We start from the raw sequence: 23845 nt of genomic DNA, 5'->3' as shown, positions 1-23845 counted from the left end.
GCCATATGATGGTGGAGAGAAACTTTAAAATTCATGTTAAAGGGACTTGAGAGATGTGTGAAGGGAGTATTGGCAAAATATGTGAGAGAAGTTCAAAAAAAAAATAGTGTCCCTTTGGTAAGAGAAGTTCGAAAAAAACCTAAGGGAGTATTGGCTAAACGACAAACTAATGAGTAAAATATGTGAGAGAAGTTTGAAAAAAAAACTAAGTGTTTGTTTGGTGAGTATTGGCTAAAAAAAAAACTAATGAGTAAAATATGTGAGAGAAGTTTGAAAAAAACTAAGGGAGTATTGGCTAAACAAAAAACTAATGAGAAAAATATGTGAGAAGTTCGGGAATAAAACTAAATATGTAAGAGAAGTTTGGAAAAAAACTGTGTCCCTTTGGTGAGTATTGGCTAAACAACAAACTAATGAGTAAAATATGTGGAAAAAGTACCAAAAGGAAATTTTGAGTTTGAAGGATGAACTTGATCAATTAAGGAGGGGTATTATTGTGACAACTAGTCAAGAGGAGCTTATGACATTAAGGCAATAGGTCCTTTCTTCTAACCAATTTGTTACTTTCTCCCTGACATTGGGATGTCTTGTGTATTGCATTTTTGAGTTACATTTTTGTGATCCAATTTGAATGTTTTTATGAACGATAGCCAATGATTATAAATTATGTTTTGTTTATTGAAGAAAATGGTGTATTCACGTGTTTCTATCATTTGATCTACATGTGTGTTAGCATTGTTAGGGGTGTAGTATACAAAATTTTATGCATTTTCTTTGGTCGCAGTAAAACTTCTTTAGCTTGTTTAGCTTATGAATGTTAACATTTAGTTCCAATTGTTTATATTTTTAAAGATCATTTTGTTGTTCATCATGAGAAAAGTCAATATACATGTGATATCCTTGGCATCCATGTTTTAATTGCTTAAACAAATATTGACGATATAAGAAATATGAGCACTTGTTTATGAGAGGCTTTTTAACTATTTTCTTCTGTAGCTGTTCACCCTATGTTCTATGCTTTAATATTTTATTTTTCAATGTTTAGGAATCTATAAGTATATAATCTTCTTATACTCAACTTTCCTTGCAGGTTTTTTTTTGCTTGCATTACTTTCCAAGAAAGCTTGGAGGATGAGAAAATCAAAGTTAATCTATTTTAGTATTTGGCCTTCATCTGCTTAAGTTCTGACCACACCATCATCTTTGTGGAAATGTCTCTCTTTTCATTGAGAGAGTGTAATTTAACATTCTCAAAAATTTTCATTTGACATTTTGATTATTTCTTGCTTGTTGAGATGCTTTCTCTGCACTGCCTAAAATTTGCAAATGCGGTTCTCTCTGTACTGGAAGAACTGTTTATTGATGATGTTATGATGTGAGGAACACCTAAGTCAGGTTCCAAGTTTAAAGCTGCACAAATAAATTGCATTGTCATTTGGCCTGTAATCTTGGAGACAAGCAATATGCCATCATGGTGGAGGAAATCTTCTTCGAAAGAAGTGAAGAAGAAAGGAAGTAAAGATAATATATTTGATGGTTTTCAAAAATTCAAGTTTTTGTCAGATGATAAGGGAAGCTTCAAGTCTTCAGGAGGCTCTCAAAGAGAGAGTCTTCATAAAGCTTCTAAGAATGGGTCTAGACTCCAAGTAGACTCCAGGTCACCATCACCTTCCAACCCTGTTTCACGTTGCCAGAGTTTTGCTGAGAGGCCAAATGGAAAACTGCTTCCTCTCCCATCTGCAGTGCCATCAATATTGGGTCATTCAGAGTCTGGGATCAATGTGCCTCAACCATTGGGGAATATATCTGGGAGGTCATCTCCTAGTTTGCCACTTCCTTTACCTAATTTCATATTAAATAGGCTGGATGCCATAGATTTGGATGGAGGTTCATCATCATCACCTATTTCTAGTGTGAGTTCTGTAGTTAGTTTTGAAACTATAGATCTGCAACAAGACAATGGGCCATTAAATGCAAATTGTATTCATTGTAGTTTAGACCTCTCTGGTAGAGTCCTAGCAAATGGTTTTGGTTGTTTGAGGTAAGTTCTCCTTCATAGCCTAACATAAATTATATTGGTATCTTAATCTCATTTCAGCTATTTTGTTCTCATCTTTTAACATGTATCTTATGTAATATTTTGCACTATTGTTCAAATGTGATTGAAATGCACTTTTTTTAGAAGGCTATTTTCTTGTAATAACACATCCTTTTGTTGTGTACAAATTGAAGTGTGATGAATGTAGCACAATCTCCTAAAGCTCAGTAGGAAAAATTCAGGAAAGGATCTTTTGAGACCTGGTAGTCTGCTTTCCCACCACAATAATCACTCAAACATACCCAAAATTTTTTTGTTGAGTAATAGAAATGCTCCACCACATCTGCAAATTCTAGTTAATGGAATACTAGCAAGTGCACCAAAAAGTTCCATATCAAGTCCTTCAAGGAGTCCAATGCGAGCATATGTTTCTTCTGAACAATCATAGAGCAATGCTTTCTAGGAAACAAAACCTTATCCTGAGATGACTTTATTTTGGTTAGGTCATTGTTCTAGTCCTGGTTCAGGTTATAATTTAGGGCATAATTTTATGGTTGGAGATATGGTAGGACAACCCTTTTGGCAGCAAAGCAGGGGCAGCCCAGAGTGTTCACCCATTCTGATTCCAAGAATAACAAGTGGTCCAAGCTCAAGAGTTCAAAGTGGGGCTGTTACTCCTCTACATCCTCATGCTCTTGGACTAGGTCCTGAATCCCCAACTAGCTGGTTAGAAGAAGGTCAACACCATGGGCATCGGTTGCCACTACCACCACTATCTATTTCATACTCATCACCCTTTGCTGCTTCTGGTTCAACATCTTCCTCATCTTCTGTGGTTCCTCGAAGTCCTGGCAGGGCTGACAATCCTTTAAGCCCTGGATCACACTGGAAGAAAGGAAAACTTCTAGGAAGGGGAACATTTGGACATGTTTATGCTGGTCTTAACAAGTATGTCTCTACTATTCAATCATTTTTGCAAACTGATTACTCATTATCTGTATAGTGTTTTGCCTATTAATTTGTTGATCACACATGTTATTGAACAATATAATTTTCTTGTTAATTGTACTAAGTCTGGCTTTATTTGGAGGGGTAGATAGGTTTGAAAAAATATCATCAATTGATTTGCATGAATTTCACAATTTGTCTGAATTTCTATCTAAAGAGATCTAACCTGTCTTAAAACTCAAAAGTCATTAAACATATTTGATTAATCACTGTAGTTTTCTTTCAATGCATTTCAGCCTGTAGATTCTTATAAACCTTTTTTTTCTCTCTATCTGTTCAAGATTTCAAATTGATATTGTAAATGAGCATTCACGGCTATTTCATCCTCTGCTTTCCTTGATAACCCCTGCTATCCTCTAGAAAAAATAGTTTGCATTGTATGATAAAGGATTTTCTGCAGATAACTTCCTACCTTTTTTTTGGGCAAAATTTTGGGTCCTTAGTGTGAATGTTCCTCCATTTAACTAATTTTACAATTAATCTATTTTGAAGTTCTTATTCATGACTCATATAGTGAAGAAATTTGGAAGACAGTGAATTATCTCATTGCACCTATATATATTTAGCCTTTTAGGTAGTTATAATCTATTGTTAATGAGTCTAAGAGTTGTACACTGTGAACAACTTGAAGCTGGCCAAGTCAAAATGCAATCAAGGTTAGAAGAGGAGGAGCAAGCTAAGGCAACACTTATGAGTAGAATCCAGAGGCTAACCAAGCTGATCTTAGTATCTACAAAGAATGCAATTCCTACAAATCTTTCAAATAGCCTTGCTAATCAGCATAAACATTCTTTTGGTGAAGATGAGGTAATTATAATTTATATTCAAGCCTTGCAAATTTGAGATGCTTCAACCAATTTGACAAGTTTTTGAAAGATCTATGTGTGTATTTTTATAGATTAGTTTTTTGAAGCGAACAATTTACAAACTTAAATCTCAATTGGTGCAACTAGTCAAATCTCAGGCTTATATTTGTTCATCTGATCAATAATGAATGACATGGATACATTTAAGTATGGCAACTTAATTAGAGTGCTCACAAGTTGTAACCAGCTTGATAAGATGTTAGGAACATATGCTGCAATAAGTAGTCTACCTTTTCCAAAAGACCTATATCTACTTGTCATACCTAAATGGGAAAACTAGCATTTTAGATGCTACTTGATTATGTTTTGAAGCATATCCCTCATACAGTGTAGGTTTGAGGCTTTATCACATGTCACATAAGGATTCATCTTTTGGGCAAAAGATAATTGCTATAAGAATGCATCATGATTTCAAATCACTTAATTGGAGAGCCTCTCAAAGATATTGCAACCATATACCAATGCATATAGACTATTCTCTCATAGAAGGATTTAAGGACCAGATAACCTATACAAATTCATTAAGACAACAATTTTATGCCACAGTTCTCTTTATTCATGCTTGAAACCTACTTATAAGGTTATCCATGCACAATTTTTGAGTATGCATGCTTGGTTCTTGTCTATTACACTAACATAATTAAGATCACATCTAGATAAATTAAGAACCATTCCAAAACCATCATGATTTACTCACTCTTCAAGTTTAGACCTATTGATAAAAGTTTGTATGATAATGTTGGCCAGGCCTTTGCCATTCTGATGCAGAGGTGTATTTTAATTCTAGCAGGTATACTAGATATCTTAAGTTCTTGATTCTTCCATCATTTCTATAAGATATAAATATATTTGAGCCATTCCAAAGGCCTTATTCATTGCATGTTCTTCAAGTTTGTGCCTATTGGCAATAGCTTGCATGATGATGTTGCCCAGGCCTTTGCCTCCAAGATGCAGAAGTGTCTTTTAATTCTGACAGATATAATAGGTACTAAAAGTGCATTGTCTGTATTGTAGAATAGAAGGACCAACTCATTCTAGATTGAATTGATACTTATCTTTATCATTTGATTTTTTGAATTTGAGCCAATGAGAACATGGCTCATATGTAGCTCTGTTTTTGTTCCTATTCAATTGGTCTCAAGCATTAACACCATACTGTATAAATATATGTTCCTTTTCTAATAAATAATGATAGAACCTTTAGCCAAATGCACAACTAGCATATTTTTTCAAAGGTTCTAATGGCCAGGTTGATAAGATAACAAGTTTTGTGATTGTTGTGGCTACAATCCTAAATCTGTAGTCTCATCTACATAGGATTATGAAATATCATCTCAAAGTATAATAATGATTGTAATAGTGCATACATACAGACACCTTTTCACAGGATTAGTGATCATTTTCTGTAAATGAATCATAAACAATAGCAATTCTAAGGAACCACAATCTGATGAAGGGGCAGGGGTTACTAAAGACGAGACACCTAAGTGATGTGGCTCTTTTTCCTCTCCTGAGGAAATCTCTTATGAATCCTCAATTTATGTATTAAATTAAATTGCCAATATTTCAAGAAATATTAGTTACCTACAAGCAATAATATCTAGATTAGAGAGGAAATGTGGTAGGGATGTGCAGAAATGCTATTTTTCTCCAATTGAGTAGCCTGGCCCAACCTACTCAGTTCGTGTCCCATGAGGAAAAATGACATGGTTGGTCAGTTGGTGCTCACAACTTGGGTTTAGTTGTGAAGAACTAGTATCTAGACTTCCTTCAATTAAACAACTAGCATCTAGTTGGTTAGCTTATGGACCAAGGGGTTAATTAACTTGGTTGGTTTTTCTGTGCTTTTGGGCTTAATTGTGAGGAACAGTCTCTGGGCATCCTATAGGTCATTCCCATTAAATTCTTAATATGGTTAGCTATTAGAAATATACAAAGAATTGGATTCAGTGCATTTAGGATATTATATTTCTCAATAGGAATTATCTGTATATGATCTACATCCTTGATTTTAATGCTCATTATTAATTGATTACAATTCTCTCTAAATTGAATTGCAATTATTTACTAGAATGCTAATCAATATCAAGTACATCCCTAAAGGGGACATTACAAAGAATCTACACATCTATATATAATTGTGTTCATTTCCTTGGAATTTGTGTATTGTTCAACACTCTGCTACTTGTGATACATTTGCAGTCTATATATGCAAAACTCACACACCACCTGAATCCACAATATACACGCCCTAACTATGCATTTATATCATAGGGAACCCTCATACCCTTGTTTTTATGGCAAGCAATTGCATTTTTTGTTGTATTGCACTACACCCACAAACCCTGCACTACACATATTTACTGCTAAACCATATTCTCTTTATAGTTTGAAGCTTCCTGTTAGTTTATGATGTGGAGAAACTACATAAAATTCTTTCTATGCTAAGGAGCGATTTCAAAAAACTTACAAATTTTCCAAATTTGCATATCCACTTTCATTACATGGTGGGTAAGTACATTCAAACACATCCTTGAATATCTCTAAACATTTTAGGGAGATTAAAATCTGTATTCAACCCAACCTGAGATCTTTTGTTCATAACCTAAAACTTTCATAAATCTATATGTCATCTAGTTTGATACAAAATTTCACTCTAAATTTAAAATAACTTCCTGAATCCTTATACCATCTTGGACTCAATATCAGTATTACAGGACTTCCACATCCATGCATTCTTTGATGAACCAATTTAAAGTTTAGACCAAAATCAATCTTGCATTCATTTGAATCAAAGATCAATATCAACTTTCTTGACTTGCCCAAAAGATTCCCATCTTTGTGCATATATCTTGATTCTTCATTATGTCAAACACTTGGCTCACTATGTTTCCCTTGTTATTGTTCTGCATATTTCTCCAAGTTGATATTTTTTAAATACTTAGAATACAACAAGGTCAATTCCTTGCAGCACACTATATTTCCAAATGCCAATTCTCTACTCCAATAAAACATAGCATATAGCATGAGGACTTGTATAATAACATTTCTCTCATCTAACTATTTAAAACATAGCATATGCTATACTTAGAATGTTCTATTTAAACTAAACCATTTTATAACTATTCTATTTTTCCCTCCATCTATAATGAAAGGATAAAGAAACTAGTCTTATTATTCCATCGATAAATGTTGTAACAACATCAGGCAATGAATGATGATAATGGAAATTTAAGTGCATCCATCAAGGACATGCTCGTTTAACTTTAATTTGGTCTAATATATTTGGGTGTTACTTTGGTTAATTGACTTATGTTGTTATTTATGGAAGTTTAATTAGATGTAGTCATTAGTTATATCCATGGATGAAGAAAAAAAGTTAACTGGAATTCAGAAATTATTTGAAGTGTTAAATCTAGAAGGCATTCTCTAACTTGTAACTTTTTAAAATAAATAACAAGCAATAGATATTAGCAAAGAAAAGCAACAGAATGCCAAATTTGATAATGTTAAAAGCAATAGAATGCCAAGAGCCAGAAATTTATGGGAACTTAAAATGATGTTTTATCCACAAGAGAGACCATATGGTTGAAGTCCAAGGAAGAAAAGGGGTTGCCATGTGTATACTAGTTTTTCTATGGGAATTGGACCATCTTCTTTTTGATCGAAGAGAGGAATCTAGGAGTACAGCCTGATATTCCTGTTGTCTTAGTTTCTGATAACTGGACTGAAGAACTATTTGAAGTGTTAAATCTTAGAAGGATTTCTCTAACTTGTGATTCTTATAAATAAATAGGAATCAATAGAAAATAAGCAGAGAAAAGCAACAGAACACCAATAGCAAGAAAAAATTCTTGGTAAATGTTGTTTCCTCCACAAAAGAGATGTTAAGGTTGATGTCCAAGGAAGAAAAGGGTTTTCATGTCCCTACTATTTTTTTCTATTGGGAAATGGATCCTCTTACTTTAGATTGAAGAGAGGAATTTAGTTGTATTGGCTAATATATTTGATGTCTTATTTTCTATACCAAAATCATATGAATTGTCTTGGTAAACATATTGTTTATGGCCCCAAGTCCCCTTCTATTCTGTAGCTGGACATATGATGCAGAGATATTCAACCTACTAATGTTCCTTGTATCTCTTTTACATTATATTTGTATTAGTTTACTAAAATGGTTAGTATTAGCTTACTAAAAATTTTACAATATATATGGGTCAAATGGGTAGCATAGACTGCAAAATTGATGGAACAGAATTAAATAACAGTGAGGAATAATCTAGCACATACATGATTAGTGGGAAAAGTGTGGAATACGAAGTGTACAAAACCACCTAAATTGAATTTTAAATTATATGAAAAGGGGTAAGGATCTTAGCAAGGTCCAAAAGCAACTTTTAACATTTTATTTTAAATCATTCTTAACATCATTTAATATTATGGGATTGAATTTGGTCCAAAAGCCTCTAATGGAGTGTACTTATGGGATTGAATTATGGAATTGATATTAAGGTCCAAAAGCCTCTAATGGAGTGTACTTATGGGATTGAATTTGGTTCTATTGCATGTGAATGACATATGTAATATATGTGTTGAGAATGATGAATTTGGTTTTGAAGCAATCCACTCATCTCTCGATGTCTGAGAATCTTTTACTCACAAGTTTTGTATGCTATTTAAAGACAATATTTTTGCTAAGTTGTAAGAAGAAATCTGAGTAACAATGTTAATTTTTAATTTTTTTTCTACTAGATATAGATGAAGTCCACAATGATATGAAGCTCATCAACTTAAGAGACTAGATCAGCTGATATATCTCACAAAAAAATCCAAAATATGTTAGTACATATTACATCATGATCAATACATAAATAACATCTCTGACTTTTCGTAACAACAAATCAACAAAATAAATTATCACTAACTGTTTGAAACTATCCATCAAAGCTTAGTTACTACTTTCATTTTAATCTTCCCAACTCCAATGTCCATGAGGATGGGAAACAATTGAAAACTTCTCATTTCAGAATACCTTTTTCTATTGAAGAAGATCTTGTTTCCATGTTTCTTCTTATATCCTTCTTAGATTTTTCCTCTGTTTCCTTTTCCTTTTCATTGGATTGGTTCTAGCATTCCATTTTTTGATTATGGAAGGTGGGATTCATTTGTTTGTTGTATGATCATGTATGGCCATATCTCATCTCCTGCTTGTGTGACCCTTATAATCCCATCTCCAAGCAACTTCAGGAACTTAACATGATTTCCATTGTCATAGTTACCTGTGAAGCAACATTGTTTGAAGACCTTGGACCCAATAGGGTAACGACCTACCTATAGGTAAGTAGATCACTAAAAGACAAGTCCTTTTAAGTTTATAGTGTTTTGCACCCTTAGAAACAGCAAGAGCAATGTTGTTTCTCATCAGCACTTTACAAGGTTCACTACCACAGATAGTAGAATGATAAAATCTTTTGATGAACTTGAATAAGAGAGAGACACCACCTGTTCCAGCCTTCCAATTTTTTTCTCCACGTTATTCTTAACCCATAGCCACATATTCTTTTAGTTTTGGTTAACTGCAAAAGAAATTTTAAAGCATCTCATCTATTTATGAGGTCTGCCCATTAAAAATCACACTTTTTGCACTAGCTTGAGGGGAACTTCTCGTCAAACTAACATATTAGATTATGTCTTAGATATTCTAGCACCAGAGGCAAGACAAAGGAGGTCCAATTTATTAATTAAGTTATCAACATTATCTTCATCTAGCTACACAAGTTGCAAAGCTGTATTGTTGGTAAACTAGATATTTAGGAGGTCTTCATATTTTGGTAGCATAATACTTTTCATTCTAGGAGATCTCACATCATCCCTAAGGAGATGATGTACAACATCAGCTGCAGTAACAAAAAGAGCAGGAGCTAGGGGTCAACCTATCTAATAGATCTTTCCAAGGGGAAAGCCTCTGATAAGATCTCATTAGCATCCACTTGAGTAGAAGCACCTTTTAGTAAGATACTAACCATCCTACAACTTTTCTTAGGAAAGCCAAATGCCTCTAAACCATCATCAAGAAAGTGCACTCCACCCTATCCTATGCTTTTTCAAAATCTAATAAAATAACCTATGTTTATCAATGTTGTAGGGCTTACATTATAATATTGGTGATGAGATTGTTGAGATTGTTGAATTAGACATTGAACTTGACAATGAAGGAGTTGTTGAACCAAGCAATGACCCCCCACAAAAATTAAGGCTTGGATTTATAGTGTTTTCTATTGAAAACTAAAATATGTATGTCATAGTACATTTTGAGTCCAAGTTAGTATTTCTTTTGGAGCTTCTACATGATTGATGTTGTTAACATCAACTCCTTAATTAACATATGTAGTTACTGATAGATGGGAGATCCCTCTGTTGAAGTAACTAAAAAGCAATGAGATTATGCCCAATCAGCCAAGGGCAAAGCAATGGAGGCAATGTCAAACGTTATAAACTCTTTGCTAATAGAATCCCTAGAGTGGCTGTCATATATTATTTCTAGAAGGGTATCACATAGATTTCCTTTTGCATTTGTTCTAATCTCAAAGTTTCTCAGGTGATTTGGAAGAGGCTATAAACTATCTTACAGAAGCCATTATGTGCAATCCCACATCTGCAATCCTCTATGCTAACCGAGGTGAAGGCATAGCTACTAATTTAATGATTCTTTAGTCTACTATATTGGCATAATTCTTAGGCTACATGAGAGATCCTACGAGAATGAGTTACTGATATGAGACAACATAATGATTTTACAGTTGGTGTCTATGTTAAGATGAGGAAGCCCAATGCAGCCATTCGGGATGCTAATGCTACTATTAATGTTTGTACAACTTTTTAATAAGTCTTATGAAAGTTTTTTTTCATCCTATCACTTTTTTAAGGCATTAATGCACTTCACCATTCCTTGGTTTTTCCTCCAAACCATATTAAAGTCTAGGGGAATGTTCTTTTATTACTTCAAACAATCTAATCCAATGTTTATAATAGTAGAGTTTTGTTTATTAGAATATGATACATTTTCTATTTTGGTATGTCTAGGTTACATACTCCATATTCTTAATATATGGTTTGATTTCTTTTTGTACTAGTATAGTTTTAATTGCTTTAAAAAAAATTAAATGACTATTGTTTAGAATTATCAAGTATAGATTAACCTAGACTTTTCCAAAGGCCATAAAGCATGAGGAATGGCAAGAGCAATGCTTGGTAATTGGGAAGAAGTTGCCAAGGATCTGCATCTAGCATCAAGTCTTGATTATGATGAGGAAATTGCAATTGTTTTAAAGAAGGTAACAAGGCATTTGCAATTTTTTTAGTTAAGGTAATGAACAAACTATACGCATAGTAACAAACATTTAGAGTATCAAGTCTATAGCTTGAAGTTATTGTTCTGAAAATTTAAAGTAGGGTGAAGTTTTCTTCTAAAGTTCTCAAAAATTATATACAATTGTATGTTGTGTTTATCGTATAATTTGATGCTTTGGTTTGGATATCTTGTATGTGTAAATAGTACAATTCCTATGAGCTTGTTTAGAACTCATGCAATGGTCGCATCACAATTTGTGTGAAATTGCTTGTATTTTTTGCCCTAAAATGCCCTAGACGGTTTGTATTCACCAAAATGCTAGTATTGAAACCATGCAAATGCAATCAATATCATCACTCAAGCTGTTTGCATCCAAACAGTGCTATGCAAGGAATAATGATGCATTTTTGTTGAAGCAATACACACTAATTTGCTCCAAAAATCACCACTTTGCCTTTAGAGTTCAAAATGCATGGTATAAAGTCATAAAGGCATGCTTTTTGAAGCACTTTGCATTTGTTTTTGTATGTAAAATTGACACTTAGTCTTCTTAGTTACTAACATGGGGTTTTAAATGAGAAACACACATGTATATGCATTCAAAATTGACACTTTGGAGTCTTTTATAACTAAAGTTGATAATGATGTGCTTTTCAAAACAATTTGCATGTGTAAACACATCTAAAAAGTGCCACAATAACTTAACACTTGCTTTTTAGGAGGTTTTACATATGATTTTTATTTTACACATGTTTAATATATGCAAGTTTATAATACACAAACAATGTGATCTAGTAGCATTCAATTGATGGATCAAGGGTTTGCATGATATGCATGTATAGAGATTGTTAACGATATCTATAGTTGGACAAAAGTTAGCAGAGTACTGATTCACCCCCAAGTATTCCCTATCTCTAACAATGACTATTTATGGTCTGATATTCAACCCTTATTTTGAATGTGCTATATGTTGAAAATGTGGAAATTAGTGATCCAAATTTGATAGAAATTATGGACACAAGCACACTTGTAGCTTGAATTTACTTAACATCAGTGTATGCACATCCATGTATCTTTCCTATTGCATATCCATGTATCATCCTCTGCCATTTTAGTTTAGCTGATCTCTGGTGAAGAGAGGCAATACTCTCATCGTGAAAGCCTATGCCATCAATGAAGGAATTTGGTACACATAATACTATTAAGGTTTTGAGAGATGATAGTGGAGGTTCCTGAAACACTGTACTGGGAAAAATGTGGCCCTGCCAAACTTCCTGGCCAGAATGGTAACTGTGTTCTATATAAAGATGCTTAGCTTGAGAAAAATTCATTTTATTTTGGAATATGTACACAAAAGGCTCTAATTTCTCAGGAAAATATCATTTACCTGTAGGTTCATGGTAGTGCATTGAGCATCTAATATTTTAAAAGCATGTTGTTACCAATAATGCCTGAGGTGTAGTTTATGGTCATCTTTCATTCGAGAGCTAAAAATAATTTTATTTTCTAAGGATTTTTTCTTTTCAAATATATCATGCCTATATATTAAGTAGTGATCTCCAGCTTTCAACTCTGTAGAAATCCCCTAGTAAGTTTGTCAGGGTTAGGCTTCCACTTCCAAAGTAGATTGTGGAGTACAAATTGGGATCCCAGAATGGCAATGGGGTTTTACATAAAGATGCTCATGCCCAATTATTTTGATGGCTTAAGATTTGTAAAGCCTGATTAGGAAAATACAGGAAGCCATTGGGCTCTACTGACATATCCATTATGGCTAAAGAGTACTTCATGGTCTTCTTTGCTTGAAAAAGATGCTATTTTTCAAAGAGGAGTTAGTTGTGTCAGAAGTTTGCTTTGTTTTTTCTTTTGTTCTTTTGTTGATTGAGGGTCTCTATTAAAAAATGAGTTGATTGCTGTTTAGATTCCTTGTTAATTTTTCTTCCATAAACATCTTCATAGAAGTTTTTGAATCTTTATATCTTGAGGTAACTTTTCTTTTGGTCTGTTTTAAATATGGTTATTGAAATTTGTTTCCGGTTCACAATTTGATATTTTGAGTTCGATTTTGCTGTTATTCTGACAAGATCTTAATAGTATGAATTAGATAATTGTTCAGTAGTTTTGCACCCATTATCTTCTCAGCATAGCCTATGAATTTGAGATGGAAGTGGGTATATGGTAAGTACATAAGTAAACTGTTCAACAAGGTTTATTATTCTTGATAATAGATGTCAAAAGTCCTCTTCTTGTTACTAAAGTTGAATGGTTGGGAATGAGCTTAGTAGAGGTCAAATATCACATATGAGGCCCTCAATGCAATAAGGGATGAGGATGGGATCATGCCCTAGGAAACTTTGGCAGAATGGGTACTTTTCAATCCTTTACTCTTAGGCCCTTAGTCTAAAAGGTAAACTTTTGTGAAATGGGTACATTTGAATCCTTAACTCTTAGGCTCTAAAGCTTAAAAGGACAATGTTGGCAGAATTTCTTTTGTTCAATCTCTCACTCTTAGCTGAAGAGATTATCTTAGACTTGTGCTTCTAAATGAGGTTGCAAAAATGACTTGGGTATGGAAAGCCCTCTATTAAGAAAACCAAAAATGGTAATAGATGGAAAGTAACCATGCACTTGAAAATTTACTATCAACTTTTACCTCACACTTTGTAATCTATCATTATGAAAAGATTGTGATAAAAAGGTTTCCAAAAAAAGCGATATGTATACACAAGATGCTAAATGAGTGGTGGAACCACAGAAACCTAAGGAAATAGCTGATAACCAATTGAGGAAGAGTGGGAATATAAAATATGTTAAAAGAATGGTAAATGTTGTAAAAAATGTTGTGAAGAGGATATGAAGAGAAGAAATCATTTATTGTGCATGTATACTGAACTAAAAGGAGAAATCATCTATATCTCCATCATGTAATCTCAGTCTTTATATCCATTTTGTAATCTCAATCTTGTTAGTTTATGTTTCCATTATTTATTTTTACATTTTGTTCAAGTGTATTATTTGCAACATAGAAATCTCCTTATTATTTCCCCACCATATCATGTTTTAGTATTTTACCACTTTTCCTGTTCTTTGATTTTTCTTTTTATAATCTCCTATTCTCTTTTAATCGGTTATCATTTATTTGCTTTGGTTTTTCTGCCCCCTTTATCATTTTGCCTCTTCATTGATGCTAATGCCAAGTATTTTTGTCAATGGGACCTTATCCCTCCATTGAAGCTAATGCCCAATTTTTTTGTCAAGGAACATTATTGTTACTGTCAATCATCAATAGTTGAAAATGGACTTTTTATGAACCACAAGATTTGCGTTGAAAGAAGCTCTTGAGAATGACAACACACTTCCAATTTTACTATTAGAATTTTAGATCATGCTCATTAATGATAATGCCAGATTTTTTAGCGGTCTAACAACAACATTTTCAATTTTTAGGTTCTGGTATCTAAACAATGTAAATGAGAGGAAACTTAAATACAAATGCACACCAACCATTGATTAAGTTTTCAAACTACATCTCCAAGCAGTCATCAGTGAATTCGACCTATTTCATTTACATCTGGCAAATATGAAAAGAACTAGAAAATTATTTTTTTTGCAGATTTGTGGTGCTATTTACCATGAGATAAGTTGGCAAAATTTGTTGATTCCCATTGAGAAAACTATGAATTTTTTCCACTGATTTGATCCATGAGTCTCTAGCAGGAAAAATCACACCTCTAGCAAGAACTTTATGTGTTTGTAAACTATGGACCTAAATTGATATAGCTATGTTCAAAAAATCTTAGCTTCTAATCTAAACTTTTGTTCTATACTCAATAAACTGGCTGTGTGGTAGCACATTTTTTGATTAGCACTCATGGCTTTTACCAGAAGATCATTAGATGTGCTGATAATTTATTTTGAGTATTTCGTTAAATTTTATATCAGTTTTCTACTAGTGTCTTGTTGAAGAATATGGCTTATCCTATTTTGTCAAAGATAATTACAAGAAAGGACTAATTAAGAAATAATTGTGTACAATATATTGAATTACCATTTTGGTCTTTGATTGTGCTATGATTCCAATCATTGATCAAGAATATTTCTTACATTCATGCTAGTGATTAAGATTTTTCTGTCATATATTTGGAACCTAAATGGTAATAGTACTAAATGAATGTTTAATTTTATTGTTTAATAGGTATAAACATGGTATCTATCTGAATGGAGCTGATTGTCGATATATGCACCAAAAGATGCCTCGTCCACCTCCTCCTGTAGAAGAAGTTTTCCAAAAACTTCAGCAGTGGGTGAGAGTGACAAATGGTTCCTACCCAAACAAATATCCTCAGCACAGGAAAAACAATTATTATCATCAAGCAAAAAAGGCTCAGCCTTCACCTAGTGCTTCTCAAAGACTGCTAGGAAGTTCACCTTTAGGTGACAAGCCCAAGAATCAGGAGCAGAAAAGGTCACAACATGTACCATGGTATCAGACAAATCAGAGTCAAGGCCAGCCAGTGAACCCTTCAGCAAATGGATTCTCAAACCAACTAAATGTTGTATCTGCTGCATTTCCACTGTCACAAGGAATTTCTAGGTTCGTTGACACGACTCAGTGCATGGTTGTTCTTCTATGGGACTATTGTATTGCAATTTAATTCCTAAGTCTATGATGTATGCGTACTTAATTGTTTGTTGCCTTTCCTCAAGTGATGCTGGGGGTGTGCCATTGGAATTGGTTGTTAGAATTATATTGGTGCTCGATGTATACATTTCAGCTTTAGAAGTTCTTATATGTACCAATTTCATTTTCTGTGCTTCATTTAAATGTACATGGATACCAATCAATATGAAGATATTGTAAATTTTGTTGTTGGAGTATTATAAGCTTTTCCTTTTAAATAATAGTTATACAGCTACCGAATATGATGTCTGTGAAACTTCTGAGTAATTTAGTCTATTCCAGGAAGTTTTATTATCAGAGCGACAGAGTTGATTGCAACTCATTCTACCATATAGAGAATAAGTGTGGGCATTAGGTTCATTTGTTGTAACCTGTAAGCCTGCCTTTAGTCTGGAGAGATTTCCATTCTATATACATTTGATCACATTATTACATTGAATTTCCTTTTGCTAATTGGGTGGTGTGGGTGGTGAAAAATCATTCTGATTTTAGAAGCTCTCATATAATTCTCTTAAATATTGGTTATTTTGAGGCAACATTAATTATTGTTTTTGATTAAGACTATATTGATTATTGTTATAGCAAGCATTTCATACTATTTATTAATGGGTGTAACATTGTGATTATATCATGCAGCCATGGCTAAGTATGTCTTCTGTTTATTATGAGTAGCAGCGAAGATGTCTATTTTATGCTTCTTTTCTATTCCTCTGTGTCCTCAAATGTATTAAAAATAGCTGAGGGCACTCTTAAGTATACTTCCTAGGTCTTCTCTGGTGCATTGGTTTTTATTTGAGTTAGTATAAGTAACAGATAGCTTCATAATTGTTACTTTTATTATGACTTATTGACATTAGTGGTCAAAAACATTGCAGGATACAACAAAGATCTTTGTAAAGCCACAAAACCCTTATTTTTGGGAAATGTGTTGTACAGGCAGTATCAAAGGTCCAAACCACCAAAAACCTTTACAAAGTCCAAATGGGTATCCTAAATTGTTGTTTGTCTTGTAGGTTGTTAAGAAAGTTTGCAAGATAGTGATCAAAAACCTACATAGGAGGGCTAATTACAAAAAGGGTTGCAAAGAAATATACAGCTAGTTTGGAAAGCGATTGGAAAAAGGAGTTTGGAATTGTTTTTTTTGGTCATTCTAGGCCCAAATAAGTTAGTCTAGAGTATGAACATCTCCTACAATGCTAGATAAGCACAAGTACAAGACTTGGAAAAACAAAACTTAACAACCATGTTTACACAAGATAAGATAAGTTTGTGACTTGGTGAGTTGACCTAGCGGGCAAACTTGGTGAGCGAACATAAAGAGTCAACTTGGTGAGCGTACTTGAATTGTCAGCTTGGTGAACTGACTAGGGGAGTCAGCCTGGCGAGCTAACATGGTGAGTCAACTTAAAGTGGCGAGTTGGTGGGGCAAGTGGGGGTGACTTGGTGAGATGACCTGCAGAGTTGGCCTAGGGGGCGGACTTGGTGAGCGAACTTAGAGAGTCAACTTGGTAAGTGTACTTCAATTGTCAGCTTGGCGAGCTGACTTGGGGAGCCGGCCTAACGATCTAACATGGTGAGTGGGCTTAAAGTGGCAACTTAGTGGGGCAAGTTGGCGAGCCAACTTAGGGAGGCCACTTAGAGACGTGACATGGCAAGCTAACTTGGTGAGAAAGCTCGATGAATGGACCTAAAGATTGACCTTGATGAGGCACTTTGGTGGGGTGACTTGATGATAAAACTCAAAGAGTCAACTTGGTGAGTATACTTGAACAGTTGACTTGGTGGGGCAAGTTGGCAAACTGACTTAGCGAGTCCACTTGGTAAGGCGAGATGGTGAGTCAACTTGGTGCAGTGACTTGGGGAGCTGACTTGGTGAGTGGACTTAAAGATTGACCTTGATGAGGCACTTTGGTGGGGTGACTTGATGAGCGAACTTAAAGAGTCAACTTTGTGAGCATACTCAAACAATTAACTTGGTGACATGACTTGGTGGGCTGGCTTGGCGAGATGACCTGGCGTGCGTACTTGAACAACAGACTTGGTGAGCTAACTGAAAGAGTCAACTCACTGAGATGATTGGGTGGGAGTGACTTGGCGAGCTGACCTGAAGAGTGACCAAAGTTAAGAGCCTCTATTATTGAATTATCTTCCCTATCACCCATATTCATTTCCTTTGCTATTCATGCTTCACATGGGAGTCTTTTTATATGATGATTTATCGTCAATCATGTCCATTCACTACCAAACAATTCATATTCTACAAATTTGAGATGCTGGAACTTTTGTGGATGTGCGGAACATACTATAGGGAGGATGATGAAGTTATTCTCAACTATCAGACTCAGGCAAGTGATACAAATTGTAGAATCTTAACATATGGTTGTTCAAATTCTGTATCTCCTAAATGATTTCCTTTTAGCATATAACTTGCTGTGCATAGTTGCCAAGTTTTCTTATTGTATCAGGCATATTAATGAAGAAGCATATAAGTTATTGTTGATATTTTTTTAGGCATTCTATAAAATAGTTCACATGCCTTGCGTATGATATGAGATTTTGCATGCATCCTGCACTCTCTCATCCGGCTGATGATGGATTATGGAGATTGATCTGAAACGATGACGCTAAAACACACACAATCAAATCCAAAATGAACTTGCATTACAAATGGATTGTGAAAATTTGATATTGTTGATTTATATATGTTTAAGTTGTGATTGTCCTGGTAGACATGCATGCAAAATCAACAATATCAAATTTTCACAATTTATTTGTAATGCAAGTTCATTTTGGATTTGATTGTGTGTGTTTTAGCATCATCATTTCAGATCACTCTTCGTAATCCATCATCAGACGGATGAGAGAGTGCAGGATGCATGCAAAATCTCATATCATACGCAAGGCATGTGAACTATTTTATAGAATGCCTAAAAAAAAATTTACACACATGCGTTGGTAGAAATTTCTACCTTCATTGGTCAAAATTTCTACCTTCAATGGTCAAAATTTTTGACCTTCATTGGTTGAATTTGCTACCTTCAATGGTCAAAATTTTTGACCTTCATTGGTCAAAATTTCTACCTTCATTGGTCAAAATTTCCACCTTCAATGGTTAAAATTTGCGACCTTCATTGGTCAAAATTTCTACCTTTCTTCGCCAAGATTTTCTACCTTCTTTGGTCAAAATTTCTACCTTGTTTGGTCAAAATTTTGACCAAGTCTTGACAAAACTTGCACAATGGCTATGGATGTTTTTCGACCGAAAAAAATCCGACCAATGGTTTGGTCAACTTTGGTCGAATTTTGGTCAAAAAGTGGGTCAAAATTTTGAGCAATAATGGTCAAAAAATGGTCTTAGATGTACTAGTGTTTTGATCATTTTGATCTCTTCTATATTCTGTTGAATCTCAGATTTCTTCTATTTCTCATGATATACTGCTTCAAATCATATTTCTAGTGTGTCATCTTTCGATTTCGCTCCTGAGGGGGCAGGATAATTACATCATTGAATACTTATTGCTCGGGGCATCTCATTCCCATCTCATGTCCTCATCACTTGGGGCATCTCATCACTCGGGGAATCTTGTTCCCTTCTATCTGGCATCTTTTCCATCTATCTTATCTTTTCATCAATTGATCAACCTTATAACAACTCTTCTTAGAGTTCGATGGATAGGTATCGGGACAGTCTAAACCCTGACTCTTGAGGATCAAGCCTCGTTCTAGGGATGATTCTATGACTCATGATTGGACCTTGTTATCTTTTATCAATATTAGGTATCTAGGTGTTCTATCTGGATCCTTAAAGATTAAACTTCATTCTGAAGAAACCTTTTAAATGCTTATCAATTTCAGGTATCTAGATGTTCTATCTGGATCCTTAAAGATTATGCTCTATTCTAGAGATAATCTTCTAAATACTTTCAATCTCGAGTATCTAGGTGTTCTATATGGATCCTTAAAGGTTAAACTTCATTATGAAGAAACCTTTTAAATGCTTATCAATTTTAGGTATCTAGATGTTCTGTTTGGATCCTTAAAGATTACGCTCTGTTATGGAGATAGTCTTTTAAATTATACCAATCTTAGGTATCTAGGTGCTCTACTTGGACTCCTTGGGATTAAGCTCTGTTCTAGATATAGTCCTTAAAAGCTTATTAATTAGTCTCCGTGTCATCAACTTCGAAAACAATCTCATCTTCGCATCATGCTTTCTGATTTTCTTTAATTTGAACGTGTTGCTCGCACATTCATTCAAAGAGGGGCAAAATGTAATACCCCAAAATTGGCTCATTGCCATGATACCAATTCTGGTCTATTTTTGACCAATCCTAAAGTCCTATTCCATTAGGCAAATTCTTATTTGGCTACTCACTACTTGACTTAATCTACATTCATCATGCTTATTATTTAATTCCTATAGTATTTACTCATATTAGTCACATTAAACCTATTGATTAATATTTAATTTAATTACTAAGTATTTATACTTTAATTAAATTAAATTATATCCTAAGGCTAATGTATTATGGAATTAAATTTATTTAATTTAATAAATGTGCATATTTTAATTAATTAAATGAAATTATTTAATTAAATGGAGAACTTACTTCTAATTAATTAAACAAAGTTATTTAATTAAATGGGAAGCCATTCCTAATTAATTAAATGAAGTTATTTAATTAAATAAGAAAAGTTTCTCTAATTAATTAAATAGAATTATTTAATTAAATAGAAAAGGTAATTATGAGAGCATATCTCATTTTATTAAATTAAATATCTCACCAAAATCTCTCTTTAGTTCAAAAAAGGAAATTCCCAATTCACTGCTAATCAAATTAGAAGTGACCCAGATCACTTGCTTTTACACTAAAGTCTATCTGAGTTGACTGACTCTTTCACTCAAATCTGAGTTAGTTAACTCCCTTTAATTTGGGAATCTTCCTTTATGACTGAACTTCATCTTCAATCCTGACCGTTGATCGAAATCGATCTCAACCGTTGATGGATTCCAGGAAAGTCTATTTAAGAGACCCTCATCTCTTCATTTTGGAGAGGTTGAATGAGAATTTGCATTGAATTGCTGTTGAATTGTGCATTCATTTGAGCTCATTATTTTCATAAGATATTCATTTTCTAGTTTAATCTCATTTAGCATAATATGCATACATTTTAGCATAGCTTTCTTTTACATGTTCTTAGATTAAATGTGCATACTCCATCCTAGATTAATCATCATTCTCATATAGATTAGTCGCATTTTCTTTTAAATCCTTTGTTTGTAGAGGGTTTGGTTGCTTAATACCTCAAATCTGAGGATATCTAACAAGCAATTCCCTTTAGATAGAAGGCAACAGGTCACCTTGCTGGCTGATTTTTGGATGAACAATCCAATGTTCATTTCGGAATGAATCCACAAATAAGGACCATGTTGAAGTGTGTATGTTAGCATAGGTCGCATTTTCACATATACAGGGTCAACTACACCAAAGTATTTGTTAAGTATGATTTATCCCATTTCTAATGGGATTTGTGGTACATGCTCTAGACCAATTTAGTGCCTGAAGCCATATTCTGCTATCCTATATCTTTGATTGCTAGATTACATTATTTTTAAGGTTTACAAAGACTTTCCCATTTAATTAACACAAGATTTTTCTTATCTGACACACCATTCTAGAATAAGTTCATTAATATTTTGTGAAGCTAATTTTTAATATCCTGAGCTAAAGGAAGACATGACATATGATATGTTGGGATGAAAGTAATTAATCAAAGTAGTTCTTGCTTTTGCTAACCATTTCTCTTTCCAAAATTCCATTTTTGATAAACTTTGGAAAGTACATTATACAAAAGTTTACCTACCCTAACTCCTTTATCCAAGTATTTACAAGGGACATTACCTTTATGATAACCGGTAATATTGTGTACATTTTCTTCTGACACAAAAAGGGTATTTAGGATAAAAATTTCATATTTTGAGGTGTTTACGCTTTGGCAACATGCGTGAAGATATAAGTCTATAGTTTCTTTAAGGTTTTAATCTTCATTTTTAGAATTTCTCCTAAGAAGAAAGGTATCATTGAAAAATTATTGATGAGATATATTGGAACATTTTTAGTATAAAAACTCCTTGAATATCTTCAAAGTTGAGAGTTGCATGGATAGATCCCTCAAATGCTTCTATCATAATAACAAAAAGGAAAGGAGAAAAAGGGTCTCCTTGTCATAGTCCCTGAGATATGCTAAAGAAACATTTTGGTGATTCATTAATAAGTATGGAGACATTGGGAGTATTAATGCAATTAAAAATGAGATTAATCCATTAGCATAAAAAGGCAAAAGCTTCAAGACATTTACTTGAGCACATGAGTGAGAAAGGTATGAAAATAATTCATTCAAAGAAAGTTTCACTAGGTTTGAAATGTGTTAGTATGGATTTTTGTTAACATTGTGTGTATGAAAAACAAAAGAGAGTGAACTTTGTCAAGAGTGAGAAGGAAAATAACAATGAGAAATTAGAGCTTGTGCATATAGATGTATGGGGACAAGCTCAAGTATCTTCCCTTGGTGTCTCTCATATTATGTTACATTCATTGATGATGCAATTAGAAAAGTATGGGTTTATTTCATTAGACAAAAATCTAATGTATTTGTAACTTTTAAAAAATGAAAAAGCTTGGTTGAGAATGAGACTTGTAAAAGGCTAAAATGTCTTAGATCTGATAATGGTGGTGAGTATTGGAGAAAATAATTTGAAGATTAATGTTCCTCTAATGGTATTCGTAGACATAAAATTGTTCCAAGGACTCCGTAGGAAAATGAAGCTATTGAATAAATGAGCAGGGCAATTATTGAGTGTGCAAGGAGTATGATGTTGCATGTTGGGCTGCCCTTAAACATGTGGGTTGAGGCTATCAATACTACTATATATTTGATCAATAGAGGTCCCTCTACTCCTTTAGGTTGTGGTATTCTAGAGAAAGCATGGACTAGTGAGAAGGTGAGTTATTATTTTCTCATAACCTTTGGTTGTGAAGTAATTACACCATATTGATCCTAAAAATGAAACCAAGATGGAAGCTAAGTCAAAGAAATGTGTATTTTTTGGGTATGACATTGATGAATTTTGTTAAAGGATTTAGGATTTTTTAAATTGTAATAAGTAGGGATGTCATATTCAATTAGAAAGTGTTTTACAAAGATCTGTTAAAGCTGTTGGAAATATGAGAAGAGTAACTGAGAGGGGAGGGGTGAATCAATTACCATAGAAATGAATCCAAGATCCCTTAAGATGTCAATACAATAAAAAATTGAAACTCTACTAAAGTTGAACTACTATTGTAACTCAATTAACACAGGGTCATTTAGTTAACATAATATAACTCAATTTACACTAAGAATTATTGTCACTCAGTAAACACTAAAATAATTATTTCTCAAGATGTTTAGTGTGATATATGCTAATTATCTTAGTTTTAGAAGCATAAAATAAAATAACATGAACACAAGAGACACCAAGATTTAACGTGGAAACTTAATTTGCAAAATCCACCAATTGCAACTAGTTACTATTTTTCACACTTTTGAAGTGAGCCCTGTTACGAGCCAACCCTATTAAAGGTTACAAAACACATTGTTCGGTGTGACCCTATTAGAGAATTTAGTCCACCTGTTAGGAATAGCCTTGTTAGAGCTCTTCAAACACTTCAATCTAAAAATGTCACCTTGGTAGAGGATCTACAAAAATAGTTGTTAGGCTAACTCTATTAGGAGATTTGATTCACTGCTACAATTGCTAGAAAGTAACAATGACTTGACCTGATTGCTAATGCAACTAACTTTGCTGATTTGGATCTCGGTTCTAGCTTGATTACATGATCCTCCTTGATCAGATTATT

General features: G+C 33.7%; 1 protein-coding gene and 1 pseudogene across 1 annotated transcript; both read left to right on the top strand.

The window, feature by feature from the left end:
• The first annotated feature begins 1463 nt into the window (after positions 1-1463).
• LOC149530810 (mitogen-activated protein kinase kinase kinase YODA-like) lies at positions 1464-15918 on the top strand. Its single transcript, XM_089808246.1, is given in 3 exon segments — positions 1464-1913; positions 2247-2986; positions 15459-15918. Coding segments are annotated over 3 exon segments (1650 nt in total).
• Positions 15919-18214: 2296 nt separating this feature from the next.
• LOC149530809 (disease resistance protein At4g27190-like) overlaps positions 18215-23845 on the top strand; it is a 31975-nt pseudogene continuing 26344 nt past the window's right edge.

This window comes from Cupressus sempervirens, chromosome 11 (genome assembly GCF_028749045.1).
Source record: "Cupressus sempervirens isolate cs-2001-9-10 chromosome 11, ASM2874904v1, whole genome shotgun sequence".
Lineage (NCBI taxonomy): Eukaryota > Viridiplantae > Streptophyta > Pinopsida > Cupressales > Cupressaceae > Cupressus > Cupressus sempervirens.
Note: the sequence above shows the minus strand (reverse complement) of the source record. Positions and strands in the feature narration are given on the sequence as shown.